This window comes from Triticum dicoccoides, chromosome 2B (assembly GCF_002162155.2).
Source record: "Triticum dicoccoides isolate Atlit2015 ecotype Zavitan chromosome 2B, WEW_v2.0, whole genome shotgun sequence".
Classification (NCBI taxonomy): domain Eukaryota; kingdom Viridiplantae; phylum Streptophyta; class Magnoliopsida; order Poales; family Poaceae; genus Triticum; species Triticum dicoccoides.
In genome coordinates, this window is record NC_041383.1 from 735,803,675 (window position 1) to 735,819,289 (window position 15,615).

General features: G+C 45.3%; 1 protein-coding gene across 1 annotated transcript; it reads left to right on the forward strand.

Moving 5' to 3' along the window:
- The first annotated feature begins 3,038 nt into the window (after positions 1–3,038).
- Positions 3,039–10,986, forward strand: LOC119365965. The gene is made up of 12 exons (XM_037631620.1): positions 3,039–3,210; positions 3,861–4,286; positions 5,025–5,356; positions 5,893–5,967; positions 6,113–6,215; positions 7,005–7,093; positions 8,010–8,121; positions 8,764–8,817; positions 8,929–8,977; positions 9,720–9,823; positions 9,916–10,031; positions 10,250–10,986. The coding sequence occupies exons 2-12, from the start codon at positions 3,876–3,878 to the stop codon at positions 10,578–10,580; spliced, it is 1,776 nt and encodes a 591-aa protein (XP_037487517.1). The 5' UTR covers positions 3,039–3,210; positions 3,861–3,875; the 3' UTR covers positions 10,581–10,986.
- Positions 10,987–15,615: the final 4,629 nt, after the last annotated feature.

Here is a 15,615-nt window from a genome sequence, read left to right on the forward strand (position 1 = left end):
ATTGCCATTTTTTAAAATGTTCAGTTCCTCAGATCCAAGTAGATGCTGCAGATTTAAACCTTTGTAATCCCTAAATTGAAAACCGTTTAATAGGACCGCAATGTAGTGTCAACAATGCAGTATAGCAGGTCTTTTTGTATACGATAGCTAGTCTTTATTGATCGGTGGCAATGTTTGGAGGGATTACATCAAGATCAAGCGGTGATCCTAGCCACAGATGTCTATCCCAGGGGAGGGAGACACCATATCTAACTATCGTGTGTGCTTCAACATTCGAAGCATGAAGTTCATGACAAAAAAATACAACTAGAAAATAATTTATCAGTTTCTCTAATTTCTCTAATAATGCCTCCATAGTTTCCTCCTTTACAGAGCAATATCGTCAGGGTTTTCTTGCATGGTAGCCAGCTATGCCTGCCCGAGCTCGGCAAGAAAATGGTTGTTTCACTCCTTTGCCTATCACACGTGGTTCTGTGCGACTGCAACATATCGGTGTTGCATGTGTTGGGGGAGACTTGTGTGAGATCTCACATTAGATGAGATCAATGAGAGATCGTTTTTTTTACAAAAATACATCTTAAAAGATTCTTAAATTTTTTGTAGACACACATCAATGTGTGATGCACAACCTTAAAATGTTCCAGCTCCTAATTCGACTTACATTAATAGAGATAGAAAAGAAAATTTTGGATGTGAATAGTATCAAAGTACTATTCACCAAAAGCGGCAACTATTCACATTTGAATGTCTTTTTTTGAATCTCTAAATGTACATGGAGTTTGGAGCTGATTTTTTCTGGAGCTGTAGACATAGCTCACATGAACGTTGCCAAATAATTTCAGATTTTTTTTTTCAAAATGTCTAAGTATGTTTTTTGCGGTTGATCTCACGATCTCACCTAATGTGAGATCAAGCCAGAGCATGATCCAATTTAGGGTAAGTTTGTTCTTGATATTGAACCTGTCGTGGAGCAGTCTAGTTGTGTTCCAGCCAACCTTCCTGAACACCACCAAAACAAGGTTTTGTGAAGCTAAACACTGACGGATTGTTTGGCCTGAATGGATCCGCAACAACAAGCATGGTCCTTCGGGATACTAAAGGGAAAATCATATTTACCGCTTGTCATCATCTTTTATCATGCCATGATGCGCTTGAAACATAACTAAATGCTCTTTCTAAAGGAATTTCCCTCGCTATGCAATGGAGCAATCCTTCGCTTCATGTGGAATCTGATTGTATTGAAGCCATAAATATGGTGAAGAGTGAGAAACATGATAGATCAAGATATGCCTTCTTAGTTCGAGAGATCAGATTGAAGCTGTTAGAAAGAGAAGCTTGTATTACGCATGTTCGACGTGCTCAGAACTCTGTAAGCCATTTTATGGCTAGTTATACTATATCGTTTAGTCAAATTGTTGTATGGCCTGGCAATGGGCCGGCAGGTGTTGCACACCTATGCGAGAATGATTGTAACAACTTTGAGTAATACAAGTTTTTTTCCGTAAAAAGAAAAAGAAAAAAGAAAACATGCACTTCGTCGTGCCGTCTTCATTGATATTACGAAACTACTACCCAACCGACACTCCATGCACGATTTGTACATGATTGGCAATCAGATGGATGTGTTGCATTATATACTATGATTGGATGGCTGGATGTTTCACTGAAACATCGTTCATGGATCATGAGAAAAGCAGCCGTGTGCATAGCAATGTTCTTGATATTATTATGGCGGCTGCTAGGAATCAGTCGAATGATTTCCGGTTAGCCGTCCGATCTGGCGCTGGTGCCCATCGATCACAGCAACACATCCCGTTGTATGTTCTCCTCTCGTCTCTCATCGACACCATATCTCCTCTTTAACGAAAACGGCGACGACGCAGAGAGCTGATACACCCATCGTGGCACCTGCCGGAGACCTCGCAACAACGGTGCCACCATCGAGCGCCGCAGCTCCAAGAACCACCGGCGACCGTCACATCACAGCACCGAGCAACTGGGTGCTGTGCTCCATGGCGACACCGAGCGCGGCAAAAAGCTTCAACATGACACTGATGACCAACATTGCTGATGACAGCCCAATGAAGCTCCATTGCAGCCCTAGTTTCGCTCCATCGCAGCCCCGACAACCCTGGCAGCACTCCGTTGCAGCTCCGACGACCTCAGCGGGCGCTTCAGCACAGCACCGGCGGCGCTTCAAATGCAGCACTGGCGACGCCCCCACGAACTCCATTGCAGCTTCGGCGGCGCCCAATTGCAACCCCGGCGACCCCCGCGGTGCTCCATTGTAGCTCCGGCGGCGCTCCATTGCAACCATATCGAAAGCTTCAACGACCCCGACGACGCTCCATTGCAGCATCTTGCCACTTCTAGGAATCGGAATGCTGCACCATTGGAGGCTTGCACCGGAATGTTGTACAGGGGTCAGCCGCCCGCAGCGGTGGCGCTGCTGCAAAGACAACCATGGTTGGAAACCGGAGCACCGCTCCTGTGAGGGTGAGCGGGGTTGCTTGTATGGTGCTGCAAAGTAGAGATGAGGCGTGCTACAAGCGTCAGCGGCGTGGTGGCTGCAATTGGAGAGGGGCCGTCGCGAGCCTCCAGTGCCTCTCACCGGATGTGGTGGAGAAAGAAATTCCGGCGAGATTCATCAGGGTCGTCTCTACTTGGGAGGATAAAGAAGAAAGGGTGTGGTCAGTGCGGTTTCCAAAAAAGCGAAGAGTTACGGGATGTGAGGCTAGGACTGAGGTAGTTGACCAAGTGCGAGATGCATCAACGTGGGTGGGCCATAGACACGTGGCGCGCAGACGACCAGGCTGATTTCTTCCAGAAATCATCCGGATGAATTAAAGTGTTTTCCTATTAGTTTTATTGTCTTGGTGCCAAACGGGAATAACCACATGTCATCGCCATCCTTTTTTCCTTATAGATAAATAATGCTGTGCCATCGATCTTTCATCCGATGGCCCAGCTTCATTTTTCCATTTTTCTACCCAGGCCAGGGCGTACCGCTTCGCTGCTGCTATCTCCCTCCTCCCTCCCCTCGCTGTAGCGCTTATCTCTCCCAGACTTTCCCCCATTCCCCTCGAACCCTAGCGGCTGCCGGCGACGACGCCGTCGCCTGGCCGCCCCGTGACCGACCACGACCTGCCGAGCTCCTCCGCGACACCCTCGACCCCGGTCTCCCGACGCCTGCTCCCTCTCTTCCTCAAGGTGAGCTAGCTCGGCCAGAACCCTCCCTCCCCCAATTTTCTGTGTGCTCCGAGAGGAGCGGCGCCAAGCGGAGCTCGCGGCGGCGCAGGGGATTCCTATCTCCTCCTTCTCTCATGTCTCCGGCCGTCTACCTCTCCGCCTCAGCCCATCCCTTCCCCGTGCGTCCCCCCACCCCTTTCCTCTTCGCCTGCCCCCCTCCGGCTGGTGCCCTCAGCGGCTGCGCGGGCGGCCACGAGCACGATCCCGCGGCCCCTATGCCATTCATGCCCCCTCTGTCTCCATGTCCGCCTGCTCCCTGTCTCTGAGCGCGTTTGCTATTCCCTGCTCTCCCCGCGTATGCGCGCTAGTGTCCACGATCTGGAATCCTTCAGCTAAAATGTTAACCTGTCATAGCAGTTCGTGTCAGCTATATTTTTCACAGTTCGTAACAGCACCATCATATGATCAGTTTTTTCTTTTCTGAATGCTATTTGCAGTGTTTTATATGTACACCTAGTTTCTAAATGCTATTTTTAGTGTCTACATGTATAATAACCTATCAAGTTTGTAATGTCCAACATCCAAACGGAGCCTAATGGCATTTTCGAACTTTTGGTTTTGACCAGTGGTATTTTAGTTATTCTCTCAAAACCGACCTCTCCTTGTCCCAGGACACAAACTCAAAGATGGGAAAGGGTGACAGGGAGAAGGAAGCGAAGCGCCGACGACGCGGCCGCAGCAGCAAGAGATCGCGCAATGCCACACCCTCTTCGGACTCTGATTCTTCCCCTTCGCCGGACTCCTCTCCTAGCCGCAGCCCCGGACCCCGGAGTCGCAGTAGCAGCAAACCTGAAAAGTCGTCCTCATCTCGTCGCCGCCGCCATCACCACAAGAGCAGTGGCCGCTCACGCAGTTCCCGTGACGATGATAGACATCGTCACAGGCGGAGGCGCCGGGATGAGCGTGCCCGTCACAGCAGCGATGGCAGCGACATGTCGGGATCAGGCTCAGATGATTCAGGATGGATCGAGGAGGCGCAGGAAATCGTCCGTGGCATTCTCAGTGAATTCCCTGCCATCACCAGCGAGCTTCGTCAGGTAAGGCCTTCAGTAATTTGATTCGAGTTCTCCAACAAGAATTTTCTCTATTATATGTTGCCTGACTCTGGACCTGCACAATTGCACCGTGAGAAAAGATTAATTCGGTTAGTTTGCACGACACAGTTGCCTATCTGACGTGAACACTGTAGCCATTACAGCTGAAGTGGGTAAATTGTAGTCATGTTCTAATTATGGCGATGTTTAAAGGTGAAATGTCCTAGTATCTTAAAATTGTAAAAGATAATGTATTTCAGGATATTACAGTGCCAACCAATTCGTATATGTAATGTGCATCATTTGAATGAATGTCATGCCTATATTTTTCACAAGGTGTCAAACTTCTGCACTCAGTCAAATTTTAAGTCAAGTCGCTACCCAACAGTTTAGGTGATTTGTGGACTAGTCGACTAGTTGACCAAGTCCATCACTAGTTAAACCAGCTAGTAGGCGCACTTCTACAGTCACAATTTCACAGCAAAAAATAACAGTAGATAGCATTTTCAGTGGGTATGAGCTCACTTACTACATACACATTTTCTGTTGTTCACGACCACTCTTCTATCAACTTGGACTTTTGGATTTTACTAGCTGTTGCCTTTGCTACTCGCCTCTGTCGTCACCAGTTCCACTGGATAGAAGTTTTTGCCTTACTTCCATTAGTTTTGCGTTTTTTGTACTATTGGCTCTGATTTCCCATGGAACAATAAGTTACTTGTGACTTTTGTTAACATGCAGCTTCTCCAAATGATAGATAGTGGTGAAGGCATTGATATTTCTGGAATTTCTGACAAGCCATTGGTGAAGCGTTTGAAGAAACTTTTCAGATCCCTCAAATTGAAAGAAAGTGCAAATGGAGCTTACTTGCTTGCAGCAAAAGGTGTTCCTACCCTTGATGTTGTTGGACCAGTATTAGCAGCAAGTGCCAAACATGGAAATGATCCAAATGAAACTGTGGCACGAAATAGACAACAAGTACCGTTGCCTAACTTTGACGTACAAAATAAAGATGACATCCCTCCTGAAGATGGAGGAAAAGTTGACCGGGAAGAGGACACCCCTATAAAGAGGTAATGCCTATGTGCCAGAATTGCTCTGTTAGAAAATATTGTTCCTGGTTATAGCTGACTTCTTTTGTCATGATTACTCTGCTAGAAAGTATTTGTTCTTTTAGCTAGACTTGATAAATTTGCCAGGTTTGGTCTATCCTGAACTAGTTTGGGTAAATTGTCCGTAATGTAATGTCAGGTTCTCGTTTGTACTCTAGTGGCACTAGCAAAGGGCATTAGGGCACTATGAGGTTTGTTTTGTAACGCATGTCTACCTCTGCATACTGGCTATTGGTGTCTGTTCTGTATATGCCGGCATATAAGGAATTCAGGATCCTCTTTCTTGTTCTTTCGTAATTGTTGCCATTTCTCTTGCACAAAACGTGTTGCTATCCGGGAATTCCTGATTTCTAGATTAGGCATGTGCTGGGTGCTTAATGGAGAGGATTGGTCTTATGAATTACTTATTTCCCAGTCACATGTTATTTTCAACGCATTAGGATGCTAATTTATTACCATTACTCAATTATTGTCCAACAAGGTTTTGTTGCATGCAGGGTAATTGGTCCTGCAATGCCATCACGTGAATTACTAGCTGCAGCAGCCGAAATGACAGAGGCTCTTAGGTGCCGGTAAGATATTGTTTTATGACCTTGTGATTTGTTACTTAGTCGAGAGCTGACTACACATGCCCTTAAGAGCTGCGTCGCTTAATAAGTAACTCATTAAGCACTGTTTTATGTTCTTAAATAGTAACTATATTTTCTCTATCTCCAGGGATGCTGAATTGGAAGCTGATGATGGATTTCTTATAGGTCCTCCACCACCAGCCATGGTCGCTGAAGCTGCATCTGCAAATGAAGCCGAGCGATTTGAAGAGGTACACTTTCAGCGACATTTTCATTTTCGCAAAATCTCATCCAATGTTTTTCAGTACAAAAATGTACTTCTGTACTTTGAAGTCCCTCCAGCATGTGTCGATGCAGCATTCTCCAGTTATTGTGGGGTCTACTCTACACTATTTCCTGATTCTTATAGTTAATTATTTCTATTCAGCTTCAACAATTGCCTTAGGTCCTCTCTTCATGCCAGACCCTTGGTCTTTTAGCAGACATCATAAATTTGCTGTATGGCCCATTTGTCAGAAATATGTGCACCATCAGTATACTTTTAGGCCATTTCTTGCTATGTCTTCACTATGTCTTACCGCAGTACCTTGGGTGTAGTTTACACTCTTACCAATTGCTTGCCATGCTTTTTGTTTATTCAGTTTGCTGCTGGCAGCATTCATATAATCTATAGAGCCAATTAGCGTGAATCATCTATATTTCCTGTGCTCACCTGGCATGTGATTGGTATTTGCAAAATCTTCTACTGAACATTATGCGAGGTTATTTGTCTGTGACACTAACAGGAATGTTCATGAACATATCTTTAATTGTTATCGGGATCCCAATTTGCTATTCCAGGATAGTTTGTTTGGAGACCTAATCATAGGCTTCTATTATACCTAAGATTCTGAATGTTTAGCTGGCTTTTGATAAACTTCAGTGGATTGAAAATGATTTTTGTCAGGACATATACTTGAGTCTATTTCCTATCACATACCTGTTCTCATTTGTCGTGCACCATTAACTTCTAATCTTAATTTTCGTGGAATTGGGTGTAGGTTACTCGAATATTGGGTGCTGATGCAGACGCCCTCTATGATGTTCTGGGCATAAATTGGAAGATGTCGTCTGATAACATCAAGAAAAGGTTGTTATTTGTGTACATTCCATGCTTATTATACATATTGATATATGATATACCTGTATGTAGATAGGCAGCAGAAATTAATTAAGTTTTTTCACAATAGTTGCAAATGACGCAGACCTCACCTTCTGTTGAGAATAATGAAAATGTGCAGGATATTATATGATGGCAAATATAACAAGTTTAATGTTCTACTGTCTCTTGTAATTTTTTCACATCTCTGATTCATCTCTGTCATGAAATGAGCCCATATCATCATAGAGTTAAGAATGTGCTAAGCAAAACAAATGAAAACGTCTATGGAGCTCTAGTTCCCAATAATTTACTACTCACATCCAATACCTCTTGAGGATAATTGTCCATGGTACATTGTTATAATCCTATGGAGATCTGTTGGGTTCTTAAGTTCAATGCATTGCCCTTTGTTTTGCGAGTATGCAAACAGCAAACAGAATCCAACCGAGTAGTACATGCTTAGATTGATTACTATTGAAAAAAACTCTTATGATGTCTCACAAAATAAACTCCTGGCAGACACAATTGGATGCCAAAATAGGCCATACCCCCAACTTCCCCGGCTATGTGCCAATACTTGTTCAACTTGTTCTTTGGTCCTTATTTCGAATATCCAAGTTCCAAAATTTGAATGGTGTCTTCCTACGGTTATCATCTGTCAAGATGTTTGATACTTTGCCCTGAAGTTACTGTGCATTTGATACTTCATTGAAGTCGGTGAGCACCTGTTTAAAATGCCTGTAGTTGGGCTGCCAATTGATGATCTTTCATATCGAGAATCACTTACACTGAAGTTGGTGTGCATCCTGTCTCCTGTATTGAGCAAGCTTATTGATTGATCTACTCTGTCTGTTTTGCCTTGTTATTTGTCAGCCTGATCAATCATTCTTATCTTGTATTATAGGTATTGGAAGCTATCTCTTTTAGTGCATCCGGACAAGTGCCCTCATCCTTCAGCACAGGAGGCTTTTGTGAAATTGAACAATGCTTTTAAAGACTTGCAAGACCCTCAAAAGGTACATGTCTTGAATATCATATGATTTGCGAAATGTCACAATTATTTAAAATAGTTATCCATTTGCTTTCTTATGAAAAATAATAAATTAAATGTTTCGATGTGTTGAGATAAAATAATCTGAAGTGAGTTTCTGATTCCAAACAACAGAAAATATTATATATTTGCCAAGGAAAAAATATTGATGTATGATGCTGTATGCTCAAATTGCATTCTGTTCTTGGATAGGGCATCACTCCGCCTACAACTATTGACTATTTAGCTACAACACACATGTTAAGTTTGGTGGAAGGACTTATTACGACTTTTCTTGATTTTGGCCTGCTAATGATCTGACAGTACCGTTTGTAGCAGCGCAGGAAGTTTGAGATAGGTTGAAGGGGGAAAGTACTAATTTTCTTAATATGTTTAAATTTGGTCGGTACCATTGTAAGAATAGCGATGCTTGCAGAATGAGTGAAGTTCAGTCTTCTAGAACTTACAATACACCTCATATCGCATTTTGTTGCCCACAACCAGCAATATGTTTTTACACCGATTAATTTGTTTCAATGCTAGCTCACTATGTGATGTCAGGAATTACTTAGCTTGCTTTCCCCTTCTCAACTGATATTTTGTGCTGACTACGTATCATTGATCGCAGAGAGGCGCAATAGATGAGAAGATACAAAAGAAAGAAGAGATGGAACAATTCGAGGTAACTTGCGCTACATATTGATTTGTCAAGATCGCCTTTCTATTGGTTAGGACCACAGACAATACTACTCTTAGTTGCATGAGTCCTGATCCTTTTTTGGTATTTTTGTAGGTTGAGCTTAAAGCAATGCGCGAGGCTGCAGAATGGAGACGATTACAAGGTACCACTAACAACACAATAATGCGAAAACTCATAAATGTGCTAATGTAGGAAAAATGATAGGCGTTGTAGCATGCACAATAACTATTTTGTTTTCAGTCTATGCATATTTTTGTGGAAAAAAAACCTTATATGCTGCTCTAGTTATGGAATCCTATTCCGGGTCATGAATGACAGAGAACTGCTCTTTGTTATTATGGTGGTGTGGTGGTGTGAGGAAAATTGTTTCTTAAAGCTGGGTTTGATTGACCATATGGTCCTATCATAATGATTTGGTTTGCGCTTAAACCTTCCTACCATAGATATTCTATTTCAGGTGTGTTTGTATTTTCTCAGCATTTATTTGTAGTAATTACATTTAATGTAATATGGTACAGCAGATAATTGTGAAAATTGAAGAATAGAACATGATATCAATATGGTATCTTTTGGAGATGGATTTTTGGCTCCTGCGCACTTACACACCCTGACAAACAGTAAAATCCGAAAAAATACTTTTTTTTCTTCCAAAAAAACCTGAATTTCTTGACAACAAACATGGCTGAAGGCCCAGACCACCATGGATGTCATTCCTTCACTAAAAATTTGCATGCAGGTAGAACACTAAGCAATGTTTGTTCCCAAAAAAATTCAGCTTTTTTGAATTTGTTTTACTTTTTTTTGGACTTTACCTTCCGTGGCGGGTGCGTTTGAGCTTGGAAGCACAGTACATTTTCTGCATCTTAATAGCTATTTGTTCTTAGGTATATCTCTTGAAGGCGATGAAGAACTTTTGGCAGTTCCGAAACAGCCAGAGGCACCGCCTACACGAGACGAATGGATGACTACATTGCCACCTGAAAGAAAAGTAAATGATCATAATATATCTCCTTAATTCACTCTAAAGAGGGAAATGGTACTTGTTACATGTTTGTATCTAATAATACAATTATTCCACAGGCTGGAGTACCAATGCATTCAACTACGGCATTTAGCATGAATGGCAAAGAAGGACGTGGTGACACAAGTGCATGGACAGATAGTCCACTTGATAGAGCCCAGAAAGCACAGCAAAAGTATAATTCTGCCTCTGTTGTTTTCGCTCTATGATACACTATCAGGCAATGTGTTCTATACCAGCAAATATGACCAGAGTACTGTCACAGAGAGTGGCTTGGCACAAAAAAATACCAGCAGTTTTTGGCGACATTTTTGTTCGTCATAGTACTTGACATGCTGATATATGAAAACAATGATGTACAACTGGTGATAATGTGAATGATGTGTTTTGCAGCTACTTAGAAGCCTACAACAAAGCGAAGGCAATTGCAGATGGACATGAAGAGCAGGGCAAAAGCGCAAATGCTTCTCTTGTGGATAAATACAACTCCTCCAAGCGGTCGGTATCTCTTGTGCAGAAGCACCGAGAGAACAAAAAGGAGAAAAAAAAGCAGAAGCAACAACGAGGGAAGGAAGAATGGGAGGAGAACCACCCATGGAAGCCGTGGGACCGTGAGAAAGACTTGACCGCTGGGCGGCAAAATGTGGCTTTGGATCCAGAGAACACGGCACAAGGATTGTCGTCCCGTTTCTCATCTGGAGCTGTGCAGAGGAACTTCCTGTGAGCAATTGCAGTCAGGCTGCTCGAGGCAATTGCAGTCAGACTGCTTGAGCATGCCTTGATTGGTGGCCAGTACGATGGTACGTATTTGTTTTCGGATCCCGGAGTTGATAGGGGCACAGAAACCATAGAGAATGTAAGGTTTGTGGCATCTGCTATATGAACTAGGTTCGCATGTTGTTTCCTGGAGAGAGAGCTGAAGTTATTGCTTGTGAGTTGTTTCGAACTGTATAACAATACCAGGCAGGTCTTCGTTCATGGCTCATTACTCCCGAGTCCGAAGAACTATGTTTTTAGAGTCAAAAGGATGGAATAATGTTGTATACTATCCTGCTATGCTACCAGTCATTGGCTGATGATGCTAACCTACTGATACTTATTGCAAGTACAATGAGCTTTTGCAAGTGAAAGGTGTCTTGCGAGTTGGCTGTTCAGTTTATTTGTTATGGTTACCTGTATGTTAAGCGCATCTTTTAGTGTTTATGGATAGATCAATTTATTGGTAAGCCCATTCTGCACCAAAGTAATAAGCTCGCAAAAATTTAAACATAATTAACAAACGGTATACAAGGACGACTTGTTGACCATGGGCAAAAGAAGGAAGATGGAGCCAGAAACACACGCTCTATGGGATAACAAGGTGATGGAGACTTTCTCTTGCCCTTCCTTCCCCTTGTCCTATGAACACATTTCCCCTTAGTTCCTGCTGGCATTTACTAGTTATTTTGTTTTTTCTTACAACAAACTCTTGCTTTGCCCAACAGAAACACCGCTTGAAAGAGTTGGAACTTTTCTCTAAGTTACAACAAAGTAATTTTTTTCTAACCGGTTTCTTGTTCAGAATTTGAACTTAAAAGTTTTCCCAGAAACATTTCTTGGTGACAATGTGCCCAAATTAAGTAACCGACAAATGATCTCTTGGAGCTGAAGGAGTTTGATGTTGAGCCGGGATATCGTGGGCAACTTGCTGGCTACTCGTAGGCGCCACAGAATGCCAACGACAAGGAAGAGGCACCTGGCGCAACTGTTGGATCAGGCGGCACAATCAAAGCGCATCGTCCTAGTTTTGTTCCTAGCAGGTTCCCGGTGCTTCCTGTTCCCAAACAAGAGAGCTTGCTTTCTCACCACCACATGTATAGTTCGACTCCAAACATGCATATACATATGTTTGAGAGCATGAAACTAGTTAGGACTTGGGAAGGCCAACGTGGGCTACACCCTACAAGAGGCAGAAGGATGAGCAGAAGAGAGCATGGGGGAGTCTACATATACGGTATGGGCAGAGGATGACCAAAGGTGAAAGCCCCCCAACGCCAACAGCGGTTGGTGTGAAACTAATGAACAAAGCTAAAGTCGTGTAGTTAGTGTGCAAGGGGTCTAGGATAACTTATGCACATTTGTGTACTTTAGATATTTTTATGACATTTGCTATATGGGTAGTTGGCCAGGCTGATGACTGTAGAACAATGTGGGAGGAGGAAGAAAGCAAATCGCCGCCGCAAATTACAGCGTTGCTGTGTATGTGCTGCTGCTTCTGCAGTTCAAGCTATTCAGATAGTTCAAGCTAGCTTGTTGTGGAATTTAGTTGGGGTACGACACTTCAATGCAGAGAGTTCAGATACCCCTTGTGCAAACAGAGTAGGCGCCCCTCAGAAACCCATCAGAGACCAGAGGAGACGAAGTGATGCAAGTAGAATGAAGTGTGCGTCGTTGGCCAAGTGATTAAGAGCTTTTCGCAACTGAAATGTGTCTTTTCTTGCGGGGGAACTGAAATGTGTCCAGCAGCACATTGGGTGTTTAGTTTCATTCATTACGGTTACCTGTATGTATGTTAGATACTTTACATCTTTTAGTGTCCATGGATATATATATTAATTAATCGATAAGCTCATTCTGCACCCGGGTAATAATAAGCTCGCAAATATCAAGTCACAAGTCAAAAGTAAAGCGTCCACGCTGATTTGAGTCGAATTGGCGAATGCTATTCCAGCGTAAGACATGGCACCAGACACTCTTTCGACGTCAGGCCTTGTGTAAACCTCGAATTTGCAGGCATCTCGTTGAAGATCCGCTGGCATGTCAGAAGAACACGACACAAGGATTGTCGTCCCGTTTCTCATCTGGAGTTGTGCAGAGGAACTTTCCTGTGAGCAATTGCAGTCAGGCTTCTTGAGCATGTCTCCATTGGTGGCCAGTGTAGGAGTGCATGCTCTAGCCAATGCAATCAAAAGACCGATTTGATGGAAGAGACTAGACAACACATTATACGTCAACACTCTTCCTCACGTGTGGCTCCCTCAGGCCTAAACGTGGACTGAAAGTGGGCTACAATTTTAATTGCGCCAGCCGGGTCTTGAACTCAAGTCGGGGTGGCCGGTGTCGAGAAAGTCGCCGTGGAGCCACGGGCGCAAGGAGGCGCCGAGTTAGCATGGGCGCAGTGATGTCGAAGTAGGGGTGCACCGGAGAGAAGATGGTATTGACGAGGCGTCGCGGCGGGTTTGACAAGCCAGAGCAAATCCTAGTTTATCTCGTATTTCCTAATAATCATGATACTTAACAGCCAGTATCAGAGTACATATTTGGTGTCAGATCCCAGAGTTGATAGGGGCACATAAACCATAGAGAATGTGAGGTTTGTGACATTTGCTATACGAGCTAGGTCCGGATGCTGTTTTCTGTGTAAGAACTGAAGTTATCAATACATATAAAAAGAAGGGTTTTGCTTGTAGGTCTTCGTTCATGGCTCATTTTTGCCGAGTGCCAAGACCTATGCTTTGGGACTTAAAGTGATGGAATAATGTTGTATACTATCCTGCTATGCTACTGTCATCGCCTGGTCATGCTAACCAACTGATACTTATTGCATACAATGAAGTGTGTGTTGGTTAAGTGATTGAGAGCTCTTGCAAGTGAAAGGTGCCCTGCAGATTGGTTGTTAGTTCATTCGTTAAGGTTACCTCTATGTTAAGCGTATTTTTTAGTGTTTATGGATTGATCAATTAGTTGATAACCCCATTCTGCACCCAAGTAATAAGCTCGCAAATATTAAACATAAATAACAAAGGTATATAAGGATGAACTGTTGGCCATGGAAAAAAGAAGGAAGATGGAGCCAGAAACACACGCTCTATGGGAGAGCAAGGTGATAAGAGACTTTCTCTTCCATCTTCCACTTATGGTTGCCCTTGTCCTGTAACATATTTCCCTTAGTTCCTGCAGGCATTAACTAGTTATTTTGTTTTTTCTTTTTTTTTAGAAAAGGAGGATGACCCTCGGCCTCTGCATCTGGGCGATGTATACGGCCACTTTATTAATTATTCTCACAAGACCGTACAAAGCCATACAATAGCAAGACTAAAGCCACCGTCTAAGCAACAACTGTCGCTACACCTGTCCAATCGATGAAGGGGCGCCGATAGTCTCGGCCTAATACCAAATAGACATCGCAGCCAAACCTAAACATCTAAGACATGAGGTCCCAACCAGGACGCCTGCCGGGTATGGGGCACCTACCAGTCCGGCGCACTCCTCAACCAGGACGCTTGCCGGGTATGAGGCCGCCGCAGCCACCTGCCACCAATCCATCTTCAGAGCTGTACTATTGCATGTACCGTGCCAGGTCTCTCTGCCATCGACGCCACCATGACGCCCGATAGCATCGTCCTCCTGCGCGAGTCCATCCTCCCACAGCGAACTTCAAATCTGCACTGCGCCACACCGTCAAGATCCATCGCCATCAGTGTGTAGGATGAAGCACCACTCCACCAAAGAATCCGTCCTCTGGTCCCTCGATCACGTGTGTACCTCCAAGAATGACGCCCCCAAGGGAGGAACGACACCAGAGCGCCGCCGTCATCCGATCATCCGATCTAGGGTTTCCCCCGGAGGTAGCAGAGAGTGGCCTTGAACTTCTCCACGGCGATGCCTTCAAGAAGGAAACGACACAGATAGCGCCGCCACCGCCGGCCTTAGCAGGAGCCGAAGGCAAGTTTTCACCCAGATCAGCTCGAAGGGATCCAACTCTCGTGCCCGGGCCGCCGTCACCACCAGTACCACTAGGCAAACCCTGGAGTACCGGCATATCAGTGAGCCACCGGCACCACCGCATCCGGATCGCCGGCCACGCCGGGCCGCCGTCATCCTCCGTGCCGTCCGGGTCAGAGGTGGAGCCGCCGACCGCGCACAGGGACCGCCGCCGCCTGCACACGCCGGAGCGCCAACGAGAGCCCAGCGCCCGCCACCACTTGCCGAAGCCAACCGCCCGAGCACTGGCGCGCGCCACCATGGAGCCATCAGATCGGGGAGGAAGACGCGCGCCGACCACCCCCGCGGACCCCGCCGCACGCCCGAGCGCCGGCGCCACCGCGGCGCCATCAGATCGGGATGAGGAGGAGCCCACGCGCTCACCGCCCTGCACAGACCACGTCGCTGCCACCAAGCAGGGGAGCCCCGCCCAGATCCACCGGCGGCCCGACCTGCCACCGAGCCGAGCGCCGCCGCGAGGACCGGCCATCCCGCACCGCCCAGGAGCCTCGTGATGGGGGAGGGAGCCCCGCCACCGCCGACGCACGCGCGGGCTTTGCCCGGCGGCGTCCCCTGGCGGCGGCGAGGGAGAAGGAAGGCGAGAAAGGGGAGCGGCGGTGGCGATCTAGGGTTCCGCCCGGGCCGCTCGCGGGAGCGGCACGGGGGACGGGGCGACCACAGATACAGCTTGCTGCCGCTATCAAGACATTTTTTTCTTACAATAAACTCTTGCTTTGCCCAACAGAAGCACTGCTTGAAAGAGTTGGAACCTTTTTCTAAGTTACAACATGGAAGTAATTTTTTTTCTAATTGATTTCTCGTTTAGAAGTTGAACTATGAAAGTTCTTCCAGAATCATGTTTGGTGACAATGTGCCCAAATTAAGTAACCTACACATGATCTCTCAGAGCTGGATGAGTGAGATGTTGAACTGGGATATCGTGGGCAACTTGCTGGCTACTCATAGGCACCACAGAATGCCAACGACGAGGAAGAGGCATCTGAAGCAACTGTTGG